This window comes from Lepidothrix coronata, unplaced genomic scaffold (genome assembly GCF_001604755.1).
Source record: "Lepidothrix coronata isolate B3197 unplaced genomic scaffold, Lepidothrix_coronata-1.0 Scaffold71, whole genome shotgun sequence".
Classification (NCBI taxonomy): Eukaryota; Metazoa; Chordata; class Aves; order Passeriformes; family Pipridae; genus Lepidothrix; species Lepidothrix coronata.
Window position 1 is genome coordinate 195,605 of NW_016690251.1, and position 19,227 is coordinate 214,831.

The 19,227-nt window shown below is 52.3% G+C and overlaps 1 protein-coding gene across 1 annotated transcript; it reads right to left on the reverse strand.

Moving 5' to 3' along the window:
* Positions 1-1,058: 1,058 nt before the first annotated feature.
* PYGB (phosphorylase, glycogen; brain) lies at positions 1,059-18,934 on the reverse strand. The gene is made up of 20 exons (XM_017818922.1): positions 18,606-18,934; positions 16,314-16,415; positions 14,697-14,775; positions 13,768-13,871; positions 12,376-12,507; positions 9,837-9,948; positions 8,712-8,794; positions 7,663-7,806; positions 7,239-7,331; positions 6,982-7,128; positions 6,696-6,859; positions 6,260-6,374; positions 5,459-5,560; positions 5,176-5,323; positions 4,532-4,590; positions 3,692-3,833; positions 3,155-3,362; positions 2,601-2,735; positions 2,366-2,432; positions 1,059-2,123 (listed from the first exon to the last, which is right to left on the reverse strand). The coding sequence occupies exons 1-20, from the start codon at positions 18,846-18,848 to the stop codon at positions 1,971-1,973; spliced, it is 2,532 nt and encodes an 843-aa protein (XP_017674411.1). The 5' UTR covers positions 18,849-18,934; the 3' UTR covers positions 1,059-1,970.
* Between the last annotated feature and the right edge of the window lie 293 nt (positions 18,935-19,227).

Genomic DNA, 19,227 nt, shown 5'->3' on the forward strand with positions numbered 1-19,227 from the left:
ACTAGTTGCAAAAGAGACACTAGCTTGTTCTTGTACCAAGATTATTCTGCCATTAGCGTGGTTGTCCCAGAGGTTTCTGACCCGTGATACTCATAAGCTAGCTGTGCCACTTAAATACAAGTGCATCAAACATAATTTATTGCACTGACAGAAGAGAAACAATTACCTGGCTCTGGAGAGTAACATACACATTCCAGTTAATGCTGCTGCTGGCAGCTGGCTTGGGGCAAAGTGCAGCCTGAGCTGGGGCCTGGCTGGCTGCCTTCCCCCTGTGGGACAGAGCTGGGAGTCCAGCATGAGAACTGCTGGTGTGGGTGATTCCAACACCGCCATCGCCATTCCTGTTAGTAGGCCAGTGATATGCTTGGAAATTTAAACTGAAATGTTTATCTAAAAGTGGTGTAGTTTTAATAAAGGCATTGACTGCTGATCACTTCAGCTTTACCAGTTTTATCTGGCAGTTTTTGGGACTTCTTCCCCGGTTGAACAGGTCAGTGTTGTCAGGGGCATGGCAAGGCTGCTGTAGGGTTATGTGTGGGAGGTGAGCTTGCAGCCGGGACTGGGCAAATCTTTGTGGCTGCTGCCAGCTCTGGGGGGAATGGCTCTCCTGGAGCCCAGAGGGTCTGTGCTTGTAGTCTGTCTGCAGCTGAGGCTCTGCTTCTCCACAGGAAATGGGGGAAATGGGAGCTGTCTGTGAGATTTCTAGTACAGGAGCCCTGTGTGCCATTTGCAGGGTAAACCCAACATAGCGACCCCCATCCCAGTGCGTATAGTCAGCATGCCTGGGGTACCAGTAAATAGCTTTGGCTGGAGTTAGCCTAGTGCAGCCACTGGTATCAACTTCCTCCTGCACACCCTGAGCACTGCCAAGACTGACCACAGGCATGTTGCCCCCACGATGGTGCCAGCACCCCAGCATGCCGTCAGCTGCACAGGACCACATCCCATGAAGCCACAGCTGGGGAAGGACAGCATCAATTCAGGAATCATGGCCTGAACTTGTTGCAACCTGAACCCAGAGGTGTGGAGTAGTCACAAGTCAGTCCAAAGTCAAACCAGCAGGTGTTCAGGTTGTTTTAATGATCTGGTGTCACACAGGGGAGTACTGGTGCACTACGCTGCACTATGGGTGTTAAACTCTGACGCCAGCACTGGGAGGGACATGTGGAACAGCATGACCCTGCTGTGGAGGAATGCCAGAGATGTGATCCATGTTCACCCCCTGGGTAGCACCCAGCCCACAGCTGTACCTGGAGAGCCAAGAACCAGGAAGATCAGCCACCCACCTGGCAGTGGTGGTTCTGGTAGCCCTCTCTATGCAGATATGGAGCCTAAAAATCCTTGGAGTGGGTTGGTTACTGGGCCTTTAGTTAGCAAAGAGGTGTGGCAGGAAACTATGGTAAGCTCTGTGGCAAGGAAGTTGCTGATCCCAGGCTCTCCTTCTTGTGGCAGTGTTTGACATTGGTGACTGCCCTGGGCCCAACTGCTTTAACAGCCTCCCACCTTCTGTAGGTGTTACTGGGGAAGGGGTTGGCCTGGGAGGCACAGTGGCTTCTCCTTCCCCTAGTTTTGGGCCTGGCAGACCCCCAGAGGAGGATGCAAGACAGGCTCTGTTTTGGCTAATCTTGCTTGTGGGGCAGGGTCAAGGAGGCCAGGCCCTTCCAGGCAGGGGCTGAGGGGAGGGTTTAGTTGGAAAGCCCTTGTTAAGCATGGAGCACAGCTTGGAAGACTTATCCATGGTCATCTCACTAAAAGCACTATGCAGCACATGCAGGTTGGATACATGGGTGCAAACACAAGGTCCTTTCTCATGTCCCCCAGCTGTTGTTCCTCAGTCAGGGCTCCTCCTCACAGCATCCATCTGCCCCCTGAGGGAAAGGCCTTGGTTCTGCAGAGCTGAGCCCATCTGACTGGTGGTGAGGCCTCCTGGGCTGGGAGCCTATTCCTCCTTCCTTCCCTCTGTGTGTCCATCAATCTCGGGGGAGGTTAGGTGGGGGGATTTTTGTGGCAGATGGCTCCACACCCCAGATTTCCTGGGCATACTCCGTGATGGTCCTGTCACTGGAGAACTTGCCCGAGCACGCAATGTTCCTGATGACTTTCCTAGTCCACTCGCGGGGATCCTGAAGAGAGGCAATGTCAGCAGTCAGTCCCTTACCCAGCTCTGTCCCGGCTCGCAACGTTGCAGGGCACTGGCTGTGCAGACCTGACTGATTTCAATGCCATGGTGTGGGGCTGCCAAAGCAGCAAAACCTGCCTTGCCCTGCCCCATGCTCACACACTGTGGTGTCTGTGAGAAGGGCTCCCACTCTACTGCCTTGGCCAAAGACCCCATCTCTCCCACTCAGTAGCGGGCATGTCTTACCATGAATAGCTGGTCCACTTGACCTTGGCATTTAATGTAGGCCTCATAATCTGCAAACACCTTAAACCTGAAACCCAAAGCAGAGTAGGGCTGGGCTTTGCCTTCTGGGAAGGACAGACATCTTCCTGTGGGCAGGCAGGGCTCAGCTCCTGTGCAGGAGAACCCAGGCCAGCGGGGAAGGAGGCTAAAGCAGGCTGAGCACAGCCCACCAAAGGGAATGCTTCCCAGCACTCACCTGTCGTGGTACATGAGCATGTTCACGACATCCCTGAAGCAACCAGGGTCTCGAGGGGAGAAGAAACCACTGCTGATCTGGTCGATGGCCTGTCGCAGCTCTGGCAGGCGCTCATAGTACTCCCGGGCGTTGTACCTGTGCCCAGCAGAGACGGGCTGTAGGAACTGATGCTCTTCCTGGGGCCCAGCAGCCGGAGAGCAGGACCTGACTTCTCCAGGGGCATGGAGGGCAGGTAAGGATGTTGTATGGCTCCTGAGTGAGGGGACTTATTCCTGGGTGTGTCCATCAGAGCACCCTGCTAGTGGCTCCTAGACCAGTAGCAGTGCCTGAAACACTTTTTGCCCAGACTTAATGTCCCATTCACAGCCACTGTGCTCTGGACAAGCTGCATCCCTGATGGACCATCCATGGCCCAGCCCCAGAGAGAGGCTGCCTCCAGCCTCCTGTTTTTTCCAGCTCCAGAGCTGCCCAGGGAGGAAGGTGTCCCTCCCAGAGAACGTGGCTCTGCCTGCCAGAGCTGGGACCTGTATCTGAAAAGCCCTGCATGTACCAACCCTTTACGATCCAGGGCCTCGACATCCTCCACCCGCATGCCAAATATGAAGAGGTTTTCTTCGCCTGCCTCCTCAGCCATCTCCACGTTGGCCCCATCCATGGTCCCAATGGTGAGGGCCCCGTTCACCATGAACTTCATGTTGCCAGTACCTGAGGCCTCTGTGCCGGCTGTGGAGATCTGCTGGGAGAGATCCGCTGCTGGGATCACTGCCGGGTGCGAGAGAGGTAGGAGTTAATCCTTGGTACACTGCAGCTCCCTACAACCAGGACAAGCCTGGACATCTGCTAGTGGCCCTTCTGACCTCAACCTCAGCCCAAACAGCATGACTTTGGGGCCAGGCTCAGCTTTGCCATGACCCCATGCAGTTGCTGTCACTCATGCAGAAAGCTGGCTTCCTGACCTTTGTGGAACCCTCAGGCCCTTCCTAGGGGACAGCCAGCTGTCCTGCCATAACAGCCTCTTAGGCCAGCCAGTTCCTGGGCTTAGCTGGGACATGCCCAACTCCTGACATATGCTTACACAAGACCAGACATACCCTTCTCGGCCAAGGATACCCGGTAATTCTCCAGGAAGATGACCTTGAGCTTGTCCCCCACATAGGGATCGTTGTTGATGACATCACCAACGGATGTGATGAGTTTGATGATCATCTTGGCCATGTGGTAGCCAGGAGCCGCCTGAAGAAGAGCAGCCCAGAAATGGTGAAGGCTTATAAAGGAGAGCATGAGAGATACCAGCGTGGGTCCTCACTGCAGGGAGAGTCTGGGCCTGACCTCTTCTGTTCACAGAGAATCATAGAATGGTTTGGGCTGGAAGGGACTTTTAAAGGCCATCTAGTCCAACCCCCCTGCAATAAGCAGGGACATCTTCAACTAGACTAGGTTGCTGAGAGCCTCCTCCAACCTTGAATGTTTCCAGGGATAGAGCATCTGCCACCTCTGGGCAACCTGCTCTAGTGCTTCACCACATTCACTGTAAAAAATTTACGCCTTAGATCTAATGTAAACTGATCCTTCTTCAAACTACTATCCCTCATTGCAACAGGCTCTGCTAAAAAGTTTGTCTCCATCTTTGTTAAAAAGCCCCCTTCGAGTACTGAAAGACTGCAATAATGTCTCCCCAGAGCCTTCTCTTCTCCAAACTGAACAATCCTAATTCTCCCAGCCATGATTTAGCAAAAACACCCTCACGGGAGGAGAAGTCCTGAGCCACAGGGAAACAGTGATGGGGCCTTGCTCAATCGTTTCCTGAAGAGCCCAACAGCAGACACACACTGGATAACCTACAGCGGGCCCCGGCAAGCCACAGAAAGGGGACAGTACCTTCCCCACACCCTCACTGAGCCATGCATGCACCGAGTCTGGAACGCATTTACCTTTCCTCCAATCATAATAGTCCTGGGCACACAGGATTTGGATGGATTACTTCTGATGCCTGAAAGAGCAGGGACCTTTCTTCAAAATTTTTCAAATTTGAAAGGTCAATTTTGATCTTAAAAAAAAATAAAAAAAATCTTCACAACTGCATGCATCAGAGGTGGGCCGGGATCTCAGCCCATGTCACAGGGACCCATCAAACTTGCAGGACTCTGAAGCCAGCCAGACATCTGCTGGAGCTGTAGTGGGTGAAAATTGGCTGCAGAATCCTTGAAGAACTACTCAAGCTAGCACAATGCAGAGCTCAAATGATTGCCTCCCTTAGGTAATGGGCAGAGGCCCAAAATATACACTGGGAAGTGGGACTTTAACTTGCATCAGGTCAGTCTCAACACCTGCAGAACAGGTGTGGGGGTTACCTGGGCACCAGCTGGGCTGGAGATGTGGGCTGTGAGCTTTTCCTCAGAGCTCTGTATGACCCTTCAGACATTTTGTATTCCCTCCTGGAGAGAAGCCCTTCATGACAGGAGGGCAGAGGTAGGCGCAGGAGTCCCTGGCCATCAGCTGCCATAGTTTTACATGGGGAGCCTGGCAGTGAGAGGTTGGGGAATGCTCCTTATGTACGAGCCCAGGCAGGACTTACGGTTGTAGAGGGTGATAGCATGCAGGCAGTTCAGTAGTTGCCGCTTGTACTCATGGATTCGCTTGACTTGAACATCAAACATGGATGAAGGGTTGATCTTCACTTTGTACTGCTCCTCCAAGTAGGCTGCAAACTTCAGCTTGTTCTCCTGGTAAAAAAATATGAGAAATAGGCATGAGTTCCTCAGGGCTTGCATCAGAAGTGAGTATTTGCTGCTGGGATGTTCCTGGGAGCATGGTGCCTTTAGCCTTCTTCCGCCCACCCCACCTCCAGTGCACATTACCTGTTTGACTTTTGCCACATCCCTGATAAAAGTCTCATTATTGATGAAATCCAGTAGCTTCTTCAGCTGGCTCAGATCTGTGATAAAGCCTTCCCCGATTTTCTAAAAGAACAAACCAAGAGAGGAATGTCCTACCTATGAGGCACTTCACCCCGTCCACAACTGCACTTCCCCAACAGAGATGACACAGTCTCACTGGGAACTGGAAGATGCAGTGTGGCCAGGAAAAGGGGCAAAGTTTTATGATGAGGTTACTTCTCTGTGTCCTCAGGGAGCCCAATGGAAATGGGGCACTTGGAAAAACTCAAACAAGCCTCCTCTTAAAGAGCTTTAGTGGGAGGAGGGAGGATGCATGCACAAGTGCCAGGGCCTCCTGGAAGCTGGAGAAACAGATGGGCAGGACATGAACATACATTTAATTACAGGATGATATTCAGCCATGGCATGTCGCAGGGTGAAGCAAAAACCTGTGCTAAAGGGCCTGGAAACAGAGGGAACAGAACTGGGGCTGGGGCTCCAAGGGAGCTCCTTTGTGCCTATGAAGCTGCACGCTTTTGCTGACACCCTGGTCACTGCAAGGGCAGGGACCAGATCCAAATTTCTGCAGCTTTTTTTTGCCAACTCTTCATCATCAGTTTTAAAGCCCGGCCAACCTCACACCTACACGTACCGCAGGTGTGCACTTCCCGGGCTGTCCCCATGCACACCTGCCAGGTGTCAGCCTTGGGTCTGATCAGACCACAAGAAGAGGTGATCAAACGGATCAGGCTCAGCCTCTCACTTCACATACTCACGACTCACCTCAGCAATAATGTCAGCCAGTCCTGGGTTGCACAGCAGGAGCCAGCGCCTCGGTGTGATCCCATTGGTCTTGTTCTGAAACTTCTCTGGCTCCAGCTCATAGAAATCCTTGAATCTGGAACATCAAGGAGCTCTGAACCACCCACCACCACTCAAAGCTTCAGCTGGGCTCCCACTGTGCGTGCTCCTGACTCAGGGCAGACTCTGTTCATCTCCCTGTTACAGGTGTGAACTCTGCTGCCTCTCACCCCCTTCCTCAGCTGTACTGCCAAGAGTTTCACCAGCTCTAAAGGGAGAGAGTCTCCCCAGCCTGCCATATCCAGCAAGGCAGCCAAAACAGACCTGAACACCTAATTGCCCCAGCAAGCCCTCCACAGCTTGCAGGCAAAACCCAGTGAGTGGAGAGGGTGCATGCCTTGAGCATCCCCCAACTCACACTGAGTTCTTCACAATGTCCGAGTGGATGCGGGCTACGCCGTTGACTGCATGGGAGCCAATCACGCAGAGGTGTGCCATGTTAATCCGTTTGCAGTCTCCTTCCTCGATCACCGACATCCTCCGGAGACGGTCAATGTCCCCTGGGTAAAGAGCTGCCACACGCTGCAGGCAGGGAAAGGGACGTTAGTGACGCAGCCATAGGACCTAGGAGCATTCCCATCCTAAGGATGGTCAGATCAAGACCCCCTGAGTTCTCACAGCCTGTGACCAGCCCCGTCCCTTACATCGAGATGCATTTGGTTGAGGGCATAAATGATCTCCAGGTGACGCGGCAGCAACTTTTCAAACATGGAGACCGGCCAGCGCTCCAGGGCTTCAGGCAGCACAGTGTGGTTGGTGTAGGCACAGGTCTGTTTTGTGATCTCCCAGGCCTGTGTTACAAACAGCAGGTTAACATACACGTGTCCAGGCCAGGAGGGGAAAGGAAATCCCCTCCTCTTTCCCCTGAAAGGTTCTCCACAGACCTCCCAGCTCTGCTTACCTTGTCCCAGTCCACTTTCTCCACATCCACCAGAATCCGCATGAGCTCTGGTATGGACAAGGCAGGGTGGGTGTCATTTAGCTGAATAGCCACCTGCAACACAGACTTGCTGGTCTCAGTTCTGGCAGTGATAGGACTGTGACAGTGCATAGGTTTGGTGTGAGGGTCAGCCCCAAGTCTCTTCTTGTGACACACCCCCCCAGAAACAGCCAGATCTCTCAATAATGGAGCTATTCAAACTTTTCAAGTTTTGCTCCAAATTGCAAATTTCCCCTGGGAAAATAGGCCCAGAGTTTATCTGTTTTACAACCCAATTGCCAGGGTGTTTGTATACATGTTTGTATACACTTGGTCCTGAGTGTCCTGCTTTCCCTCATGATAGGTCTGGCTGGAATGTCCCCCAACCCTCTGACCACAGACTCACCTTGTCTGGGAAGGTTTCAAAGCATGTTCTCACAGGGTCTCGACACCCAAATTTGGAGGACTTAAAGCGGCGGATGATGTCCTGGAGGGTGGCAGCCACCACAAAGTACTCCTGCTTCAGCCGCAGCTCCTTGCCTTCAAAGAACTGCAAAGGGGGGAAACCACAGCCATTAGTGCTGCAGCTGCCACACCCATACCCACTTGGCAGCCAAACCCCTGGAGATGCTCCTAGCCACTCTGATGGGCTTCCCAACAGGCCTCACAAGTTCAGCACCTCATCAGGGCAAATGTGGATGTTTCTCATATGTCTCTGATGGGGACAGCAGCTGCAGGGACTGACAAGGGGCTTGGCATTTCAAACAGCTGCCCCCAGAGAGAGCATCAGAGCCTGCCACATCCATGCTACTCCTACAGAGCCAGTGCAGCTCCCTCCCTTGCTGCAAGATCCTTTGTGGGGTTTTTGGATAAAGGATTTTGGGCTCCCCGCAATAGCCAGGAACTAGGAGTGTGTCTCTGGACACAGCAGCTGCCTCTCACATACACTATGCTGGTCTATATTAAAGCACCAGCATGAATGAAAGAGTGCAGGGTAAAATGCAGGGGATGATGAGCTTTTCCAGCACAGATGCTAACCCATGACTAGATAGTGAGGGTTCTTCCCTCTTGGACCCAGTGTCCAGTGAGTGCTTGGCCTGGGACAGCCCCTACAGCGAGAAATCCCTTGAACTGAGAATGGAACGAGTCCCCCCTATACAAATTGGCATAGGCCTTCAAGTTGAAGGAGTAATATGTCTTCCCCTTGCAGCAGGGAACAGAGCAGCTACACAATCTGGGCCAGACTCTTAGCTGCTATCAGTTAGCAGACACCCTCTGGAGCCTGCAGAGCATTGTGTGTTCATTGGGAATTACAGGGACAACCTATTGTATTAAACCAAAACAATAAGCATCAGGTGGCCATGACCTTCCAGTGCTTGCAAACAAGGAGATGCAAGGAACCTGCAGGAAAGATGATTCTGAGCAACAGGGAAGAGAGGCAAGAGAGTCACTCACATTATCATTTGGGTACAGGACTCTGGATATGTTTTCTGCCAGGTTTCTGTCCAATACCGCCTCGATGTAGTCACCCATATTGACTGCAGCAAGAGAGAAATACACACAGCACTCCAGCAGCCGTAGAGATTCAGGCAGGTAGGTCCCTGACACTGCACTTTTCCCTCTTCGCTCATAGAGAGCTTTTGTAACATGACTATTCAGGCTGGAATTAATGGAATATAACGAGAATGTATGTGTGTGAAGGGCACCAGAGTGACAGGAGGAGATGGGACAAGAGAAAGGCACATCTCCATGTGCTTCTCAAGACACACGTATCAGGAAGGACAGACAGAAACTGAAGACAGATAGCAGCCAGAGAAGGCAAAAGACGGAATTGAGTGATCAGCCATCTTGCTTAAGAACTAAGGAGAAATGCGGGTGGGCAAAGAAGCATAAACACCACAGTCACAGTCAGCTCCTAAAGGGTACAACGGGCTCATCAAAACCCAGCTCACAACTGCTGATCAAGAACTGAGGAGGCTCAGGAGCTGTTACCCCATGTCCCCCACACAAGTTCTCCTGGCAAGGCTGCTTGGACACACAAATCTCTGCACTTGCCAGCATGGAAGAATAAATCAAATCAGTCTAATCTAAAACCTTCCCCTTCTGTAACAGACTAGCACTGACATTTGGTGTGTTAGCTGCCCTGTATCTGCTCTTCAGTACTGCAATTAAAGCCTGGAAAATGCACCTAAAGCAAACCAACAGTAAGGTGGGCTGTGCTGCTCTTTTCCATCGGCACTGCACAGAAAATGACCCCACACAGAAAGTTTGCAGCTCATTTGGTGATGTAGGGAATCCAGTAGCAGGTGGACTGGGGGAAGGCATAGGGCAGGTTGTGAGAGCATGGTAAGTGTGATGGAAATGAAAGGAGAAAGGATGGGTGTCCTGGTACGTGAGGGCTCTGGAAGTAGTTGGGGACAGTGTGATCCATGGATGTGCACACAGTGCTCTGTTTTGGAGGCAGCTAGGAGATATGGATAAAGCAGGCCAGATGGGTAGTGCTGTGCCAGGTGCCCTGCACACAGGAACAACTGTGTCCCAGCCTGGCCAGAAGAGAGGCTGTGGAGGGACAGCACTTACACTCCTGGAGGTTGAAGTCATTGGGAGCCTTCGCAGACCAAAGCCTCATAGTGTTCACAGTGTTGTTCTTGTATCCTGGCACTGGTGTGTCGTAAGGCATAGCAAGGACAACCTGCAAAAGGACAGTATCCCCCTCTGGTTAGCAGCACAGTGGCCTCAGAGAAGGCAGGAAAGTGGCTGAAACCCCTGCAGGAAGAATCCAGAGGACACAGACAACTGGCTGTGGTAAGAACCTCACTTCACTAAAACACTCCTGCTGAGCTTCACAGATTTTCATGGTATCATGGGCACCAACTGGAGTTACAAGCCCATCAATGAAATGCAAAAGAGAGTTTTAAGCAGCCTGCTGACCTTCCTATACCATCTGGAGTACCTATTACTTATTGATCAGAGCAAGCATCCTCAGCTGCCCACTGTGATTCTGTCTGTGCTGGGGTAGAGCCAGGGCAGCTAGGACCTTTGTGTTTCCACGTGGGATAAACTCCACAGCCTGAATCCTGCCCATTAGCTTTCTGCAACCTGCCAGCTAACCCTTCCACTGCAGCACCATCCCCAGAGTGATTCAGGGTTTGTTGAACCTGCCTGGATAAATTCACTGAGATCTCCAGCACCTGAACTGAAAGTGAGTGTGAAACTATTTTTGCAGTTTACAGATGATGCTTAAGCCTCAAGATCCTGTACACATGGCTACAGGGAGTAACACTGGGGCTTCCAGCTCAGATTACACTAGCTAAGCAAGGCATGGGTGTGTTTACAAGCACACTGATGTGCCAACACCTGCGTGCCTCCAGACCTATTGCCAACAAGGCAAGGCACCCTGAACTCAGCCTGGAACAAAGAGGCCAAGGGCTTATGTCAGCAGAGCTGAATGGTACTTGCAGAGCAAGACCCTGATCCTGCAGCACGAAGCCCGGGCCTCCTCTCTGACACTGGCAAAGAGAGCCAGCACCCTCCTAAAGAAGTCAGTCTAATGGAACACCAGGCAGAGACTGTCCCCAAGATGTGAGAAGCAGCAGAGAACCGGAGAAGCTGCGTTCAGAGAGCAGGGAAAACTCAGTATTTTGGTCCTGAACAGCCTCTTTGTGCTGGCATCAGCAATACGTCTCCTCTGGGATCAGCAAGAGCTCAAGCTGCTATTACCAGCTCTGAACACAGAAGCAGGCAGAGAGCCTGCCCAGAGACTGGGGCACACATCACATGAACTCAGCAATGCTATATTTGGAGACTGCGTCTTCGGGTTTTTTGAGCCTTTCCAACTTGTTCCCTTAACAGCACTATCTGAAAATTCACTTCCTTGTAGGAAGCAATGTTTGGGATCCCTGAAACCCTGGACAACCATTAGGACCAGAAGAGAGAGATGCTGTAATGCAATGGCACTCGGTCCCCAACTGGATGCCTGCTGCACTCGGGGACCAGAGAGCTCTGGCACAGTGCCTCCAAGATATTCACAGGGCTGTGGTGTTGAACCCCTGCACTGTTTGTGCTAGGAGTGGCCTAAGTCACTGCACAGCCTTGGACAACCAGACCCCTGGAAAAAGACCTGGTTTATTTCTCCTCTGAGCAGGCCCAGGTGACTCTGAAGCTGAGCTTCAGCTCTTGGCACTGAAGAGAATGGCTGGGCTCCGTGACTGAGCTCCTCGGATGAACCGAGCTGGCTCAGCAGGCTGAGAGACTGCTGGAACATCACTGGAACTAGGTCATATCCCTGATATCACTAGGTCATATCCCTGAATCCCAGAGAAATTAATCATCCTTCCTTCCTCTTTCCTGGGCACTGCTTACACAGGAGAGGATGAAGCATCTTTGATCCTCTTAATAGACCTGTGCCTCTTCACAGCTTGCCTTCCTCAGCTGTGAGATGGGAATGCATCTGTGATGCAGCAGCCTGTGCCCTGAGCAAGCACGTGCTCCTGAAGTACAACACTACTTCCTCAACTGTGGGAGGCTGAAGGAGCATTTGTGCTCCATAATGCCACAAAACAAGGCCTCCGGGCAGACTGGAGACTAGAAAACACACCTCCAGCCTCCCCTGACAGCACTCTGCCAGTTGGGCTTGTCTGGGAAAGAGGAACTTGCTCTGATCACAGGAGTTAAACACCCACGGTACTGCCCACCCACAGCAGCAGCACTAGAACCACCTGCAAAACCACTGACTGTGAGTGAACAGTGGCCAGGAGCGGTGCAGAAGGAATCTGGCAGAGCTGCCAGGGTTCTCCAATTTGTCCTCCAACATAAATCCATTCAAGACTGTGGGGTTTCACCCTGGAGATCAGCAGGGAAGGAGGCAACAACTGATCTGAAGTTGTTATCATCCCTCTTTTTTCTCAATTCCTACTGCAACAAATCAACAAAAATTTTTTTCAGATCATTTAGGCTACAGTGTCACTTTCATAATTGCAAGGGTAGCAGAGACAGTTTTGCCAGTCTGGGAGAGAAGCAAAGCCTGAACCCCTCAGGCAGCCCAGGCTCAGACGCTCCCCCTCCTCACTACCCTGCCTGGTCTCCTCCAGCCCAGCACTGACACAGATGGTGGTGGTACCTGGGTGTCGATCCACTTCACACCCTCAGGAGTGTGATCCACACGGCCGTAGAAGTGCACAGGGAGCATGTACTCTGGGCGAGCTTTCTCCCAGGGATTGCCATAGCGTAGCCAGTCATCCGCCTCCTCCACCTGCAAGAGGCAAAAGAAGTTCAACAGATGGCTTGTGTCTACAAGTGAAGGCTAAATAAGGCTCTCCGAAGGCAGACCAGTTTAAAAACAAAACTCTAGCAAGCTGGCTTTAAAAATGGATATGCAGAGGCCTCTAGAGGACAGCTGGGCTTTCCAAAACTTAGATGTCTGCATCCCAACTGGTATAAATAAATCAGCCTCTATGGGCTTTGCAGCACTGTTCAGGTTTAAGCCATCCAAACTGCACTCAGTCTGTCTCCATGCCTTTACATCCAGTTTGATTGTTACACTTGGGATGTGGCACCCATTGGTGCGGTTCCTGGCCACAAGTCACCCTCTGTAATCTAGGTCTGTAACAGGGAGGGTTTTTCCTCTAAGCTCGTAACAGTGGCAATGTAGTCAAAGTGAACCCATTAGAGTCACCAAGGTTGATGTTATCCAGGAGCCAGAGGGGCTGAGGCACTTGGAGAGATGCTTTGTGCCTCCAGGCATTTCTCTGCTGGGAAGGGGAGGAGAGAGGGAAGGGCAGCTCTGAGCCACAACCCAGCATGCCACCACCCCCATTCTTTTTTAAGTAACATGAAGTCAAACACAGTGGAAGCTTTTTTCCCTGCTTTTACCGTTTATAGGGCCTAGCATTGCAGCTTTTTTGTGGAGAAGGAGGAAGAAACAATCTTCAAACCTCTCACTGTTTTAGGGGGAAAAAGGTACTTTATGCTCAGAAGCAAGGCATGTCTCCTCACGGAAACAACTTCCAGATATACACTAAGGAAAACTGCCAGCTGGGGCATTTTAGCTATTTTCACTAGAAAATACTATGATCACTAATGCTACAGGAAAGTCCCCATTTAAGACCCTGCTGCCAGTGACCCAGGGAACCCACAGGAGCAGCAGCACCCCAGGCACTTGCCCGTGTTCCATTATGTTCAAATCCATCCTTCACCAGACACCTGCATGAGGTATTTAGGCACATCTCCATCCTTAGTCTGACTCCTTGCCCACTCACTGCCAGGCTGGATGGGACTCTGGGGTTGTTGCAGCTGTGTCATGGAGCCCCAGGCAGGGAGACCTTTGGTCTCAGCCATGCCCTGTGGCTCAAGTTCCACATGATCTTGCCCAATGATGGACTCATATGCCCAGTTTAGGAGCAGCTCAAGGCACTGCAGTGCATTTTGTGTGGCCAGGCCTTGTCCACAGGAAGAGGTGGCCACTGCAGTATAAAACAGAGGGAGAAGAGCTGACCTGAGCTTCCCAACGTACCTGCCAACCATCGACAATCTTCTGGTTGAAGATACCGAACTCGTAGCGGATGCCATAACCGTATGCTGCCAGGCCCAGCGTGGCCATGGAGTCCAGGAAACAGGCTGGAAGAGCAGAGCAGGGTCATGCTGCAAGGAACCTCAATCCTCTCTTGCTGCATTTGCTACAGTGTGCTGTGCATGGAGGTGAGGGGCTGCCACAACCAGTGCTGCTGGAAATGTTTATTAGTCAGAGAAAATCTATGTGCAGAAGGGACAGAAGGAGAATGACTGCAGCAGGACCCTATGTATATCCTGCCAAGCCATCATGAAACCCCCCCAAACTGTTGGTGGCAAGAAGAGGTCACCAAAACACTAAATCCAGCCTTGTTGCAGTGAGAGCTCTTCTAAACTTGACTAAGGTGCTAATGCCTTGCTGTAAGCCTGCCTGCCCAGTAAAGCAGGGCTTCTGACCCCAACTCACTGCACCACCAGCTACTTAACTATCATTGTTTCTAAAGGAAACCTTTCCAGCCCTCAGTCCCGGCAGCTCTGGTAAAGATCAGCCCCAGCATTTACTCCACACTGGGGAGCTCTCATCTTCAGCTGTCCCATGGGACAGGCAGACTAAAATAGCAGCCAACAATCTGTCTCTGTGATAGCTGCTGAGTGCCTCTGAGAAGTGAGAGATTTCTCACGGAGGTGAGGAGAAAGGCTCCAACAGCCTCTTTCAGCCGCAGCCCTGCCTTCTGCGCTGCAGAACACACACCTACATCTCCTGGATGCTCTCACTGTGGAGGGGGCTTGTTTCTGGCCAGCCAGGAGCAGGCATGAAGGTACCATACTGCTGAAGGCCTGCAGGGTAGAAGGCAGTGGCGAGGGTGTGACAGCTTCCACCCTTGGTCCCTGTGCACTCTGCAAAAGAAGGGGGCTTCCCTCTCCCTGTATTACCTGCCAGGCGGCCCAGGCCTCCGTTTCCCAGCCCAGCATCTTCTTCAATTTCTTCCAGCTCCTCCAAGTCCAAACCCAGCTATTGGAAAGAGCCACAGCAGAACATGTCACCACTCAAAACCCATGTCCTGAGCTGTTCTCCGAGGAGGCCAAACACAGATCCCAAACCCAACCACACTGTGGGAAATTAAACCCACAGGGTCTTTGCTCTGTCCCCACCACTCCCCACAAAGCATCTCAACAGCTCCTGGTCCTCGGGCAGCCCAGTTAATTGGGAAGCAATTTAGCACATCATCAAACACCCCTTTCCTATGAACTAGGTTTCCTTAGAGACTTCAAACAAAACATTCATCCCCTGGCAGCCCCCCATGCCAGGAGGCCCTTCAACCAAACTCGCCATTGGAGACAGGATGGTGAATGGTCAAGCTGGTGTGCAAGGAACCCCCAAGTCCAGCAGGGTAGGTCGTCCCTCTGCTTGCATCCATCAAGTCCTTGAGAAAGGGCATGACCAGGCTGGCGGTAAGTACTCTCCGTGCTTCCCATATCCTGTCCAGCCTGCAGTCGAGCTCCTTGGCCACAGTCCATTGCTGGAAGTGGTTGCCTGCATCCACTGTTTGTTCTCTGGCCTGAGGGCCACTGTTGGATGAAGGCTAAGCATGCCAGCAGCAAGGACTCTCCAGGAGTCAAGAGATGCTGCCTCCTGGAGGGCAGCAGTATCTCACCTTGGTGCCAGGGGGGACAGCAGGCTGTTAAGCCAACACTGTGGCTGCTCCCCGAACTGTTTTCCCAGACTTCAGTGGTCTGCAACCACAAGATGGGAAAGCCTCATGCACAGGGTGATGGGGACACCAAAAATGAGGCAAATTCTCTCACTGACAGAGTAATGCTGGATAGGACACCTCCCAACACACCTGGGGCCGGGGGGAAGAGGCAGGGAGAAATAAAGCCTTTGGGTGAGAAAGCCAAAAAACTCACATTCTGCCAAAAAACGTCACTGAGCTGCTGAGAGATGGCTGCAAATAATGATATAAGTAACCATGGCCTCACATTTGTGATTGTCTTGGTGATACCAATCTGTGTCTTTTTCCAGTTGGAAATCATCTGATTACATTTTACTTCAAGTAAACAATTTCCCTCCTTTCTCCCTTCTCAATGATTAACTTCTCTCTGGCAACTCTGCTGCTGTGCCTTGTGAAATGAAATGTAATTTGGTGTTTTGGTGCTCCAGTTTCCTCTTCTGGCCCAGTTTCTCCTATCAGTCTACATCGCCTGTGGTAAATAATCATCTCTCCTGCTAACGGAAAGCTCTTTGCAGCCTGTGATTCCCTAATCATTTGGGATACTGGGTGTTGTTTTCTGTATACACTTCTGGATTTTCCCATTCACTACAGGAAAACAGTGGTTTGAAAAAACCGTACTCTAACTCCAAGGCAACCAAGGGTCCCCACACTGTCTTCTGCAGGGAATGAAAAACACTAAGAGAGAGCCAAGCCTCGTTTTGTACAGTCAAAAGAACACAACCTTAGGGTAAAGCCCTGAGAAATAGAGATACCCATGCCTCTGCATGGAAAAGGTTAGCCAGTACCTCAGGGGGACCCTGGTACCCCAAGACTTTACCTGGTAAATGGCTTCGTCACAAGCATTCTGCAAGCCCAAATTCACCATGGTGTTCTGCAGAGTGCGACCCATGTAGAACTCCAGGGACAGGTAGTAAATGCGCTGGGGAGGCAAAGCAAGTTGCTTACACACAGCACAGAACTTTGCTTTCACCAAAGTTGCTTAAAATGAAGAGCAGACCCAAGCATTTTCCAGAGTAGGGATGTCTTCCCAGACTGGCTCTTGGCGCCTGCTCCTGAACACCACGCACCACAGTTGTTTGTCAAAAGAATCTTGCACGGGATGCCGGCCAAGCCTCCGCCACGCATCTCCCTGCCAACAGCCTTCTATAGAAAAATCTCGCTGCCTGTTAAGTGTTTCCCTAATTAACTCAGGGCAAGAATTATCTAGGATCCTGAATAGTATATTTATACACTGTCAGGCTCAGCTGAGGTGATGTTTACGCTGGGCTTTTAAAGTTTTCCCAGGCTAGGCTGAAGCTGATCCAGAGCCTCCCGAAAGCCAGAGTGAGACCCCTGCCCCGCACAGGCTGGCTGGGCCCAGGACCAGCACCTTCCTGCTGGCAATTATCCAGCACTCCCATCACATGGGTCTTCCTGTTCTCCCCACGCTGAGTTTCATACGTTTCATCCTGTTGAACAAATAAACTGTCCCAAGGGTGGCAGGGTTCCTGGCACAACTGTGCACAACAGGCTGCTCCGTTGTGACCCTCCAAGTTTGAGAGGAGCCGCGTCTGTGCCATGAATGCTAACGAAAGCCTGTGTGTGGGATAAGAAACAGGCTGTGCAAACTTTTGCCCTCACTCAGATTTATTGCTGTGGATATTTTTATAAACAAACAGGAATTTTTAACAGAGCAATAACCTGACTTTAAATTGTGCTTTCCCTTGAATCTCTTTGCACTGTAGCTTGGATCTTTCCCTGCTAAGCAGCAGGATTACCCACTCTGCCACCTCTGCTGGGAGTCTGAAAGGGTCTGTCTATTCCCTGGGGCTCATCAGAAAAACCAAAAACATTGCACAATTGCACAAATGCTCTGCCCCTTTCAGTCTGCCACAGAAACACATTCCTAGTGAAAAATCTAAGTGTGGGGGACAGTAAGAAAACTCGCTCCAAGCTCCTCTGAGCCTTTATGGGATCTGTACAATTCCTTCTGTTGTTGCAGCAACACACATCAGGGCACATTTGTGTGAGTAAGGATAAAAGCCCCATGCACCAGTGTAACTTCCAGTGTATGTGCAGCCATTCCGTTGTGAAAGTGCACTTTGCTTCTTCTGTCAAGGCAATATTCATAATATTGGGAAATGAGCTGACTCAGGGAGGCAGCTGCCTGCACAAGGGGAAGGTATGTGCCTTTCCTAGTACCTGCTCTCTGTGGCTCTCCACTCAAATGCTGGATTGGGTCTCAATGTAAATGTCCTGCAGCCCCCAGCCCCTCCAGCATCGCTGTCCTGACTTGACAAGTGGGAATAAACCCCAGGGTTTGGTTACCTGGGAGAGCTTGTCTGGTTTTCACAAGGCAAGAAACTCCTCTCCGGTCTCAAAGCCGAGCTGCCTGCATATTTTGCAGGACTGAAGTCAGGACACGGCTGTGCTGAGGCACGTGCTTAGATATGGAGGTGACGATGCCCACAGGGGACACCACCGTGGCAGTGCCAGTGCAGGACATGGCCGTGGTGAAGTGTCCACAAGATTTAGTGCCAGCAAGGCCCATGGAAGGGCATGCTCAGAGTGGGATCACAGGGGACATGGCTGCAACAAGGTGTAGGGGGTCACAGTTATGGGGGGTTTTGAGGGGGGACAATGCTGCAGCAAGGTTCATTGAGACAAGACTACAAAAGTGTTTGTGGGGACACAGTTATGGCAAACTGCACAAGAGACACAGCCATGGTGATGTCCATGGCAAGATCTGTGTGAGGGACATGGCTGAGCCAAGGCTCATGGGGACACAGCCACTGTGAAGTGCATTCAAGGGACATGGTCATGCTGCCATGGGGACACGGCCATGGCAATGCCCAGGGAGACAGCCACAGCAGAGTGTGAGGGATGCAAGTGTGACGATGCCCACAGGGAAGAAGTCATGGCAGGATGCACGAGCGGCACGGCCATGGCAAGGAGCCATGGCCGTGGTGATGCACAAGGGGCCACAGCCACAGCCAGGCACATGCAAGAGACAAGACTGAGGGAATGCCCGTGGGTCATGCCTGCAGTGACACCCGTCAGGGGGACACGGAGACACCTGCGAAGAAGGCACAGCCGCCGCGCCCCAGTCCCTTGTCCCCCCGGGGCTCACCTTGGGGTCCCGCTCGTAGTAGTGCTGCTGGGTGCGGATCCAGCGCCCCACCAGGTGGTCGCGCACCGTGTGGGCCAGCGCGAAGTAGTAGTCGCGGGGGGTGGCGACGTTGCGGTCCTTGACGAGGGTGAAGTGGAGGTGGCGGTTGAAGCTCTTGCGCACCTCCGCCACGTCCCCCAGCCCCGCGATGCCCCGCACGCTGATCTGCTTCCGACGGTCCCCATCGCTCAGCGGCGCCGCCATCCCGCCCCCGCCGCCCCGCCGGCTCCGCCGCTGCCGCTGCCGCAGCCGGGGCTGGGGCAGGTCCGGGGCAGCCGCGCCTGCGCCTCCACCGCCCGCGACGAGGCGGGGCCGCTGCCGCTGCCGGGGCGGGCTGCGACCCGGGGGCGGGCTGATGGGACGAGGATGGCGAGTTGGGACTGGGGTGGCGTTGGGGGCTGGGATGGTGCGTGGGGACAGGGATGGCGGCAGGACTGTGATGGCCCGAGGGGTCAGGGGTGGCATCAGGGCATTAATTTCTCAACCCACCCGCTGTGCGGCCTCTGGCGCTAAAAGCCACTCCACCACCAACAACACGTTTTCATTTTAAATTGGGAGTTTATTGTCAGAACGGCGGTGTTCA

Coding starts and splice junctions, on each gene's coding strand:
- PYGB (XM_017818922.1), bottom strand. CDS start 18,848: ATGGCGGCGCCGCTGAGCGATGGGGACCGTCGGAAGCAGATCAGCGTG. Junction 3,834..4,531: donor CTATTATGATTGGAGGAAAG/GTAAATGCGTTC, acceptor GCTCTTCTTCAG/GCGGCTCCTGGCTACCACAT. Junction 2,124..2,365: donor AAGTGGACCAGCTATTCATG/GTAAGACATGCC, acceptor GCCTCTCTTCAG/GATCCCCGCGAGTGGACTAG.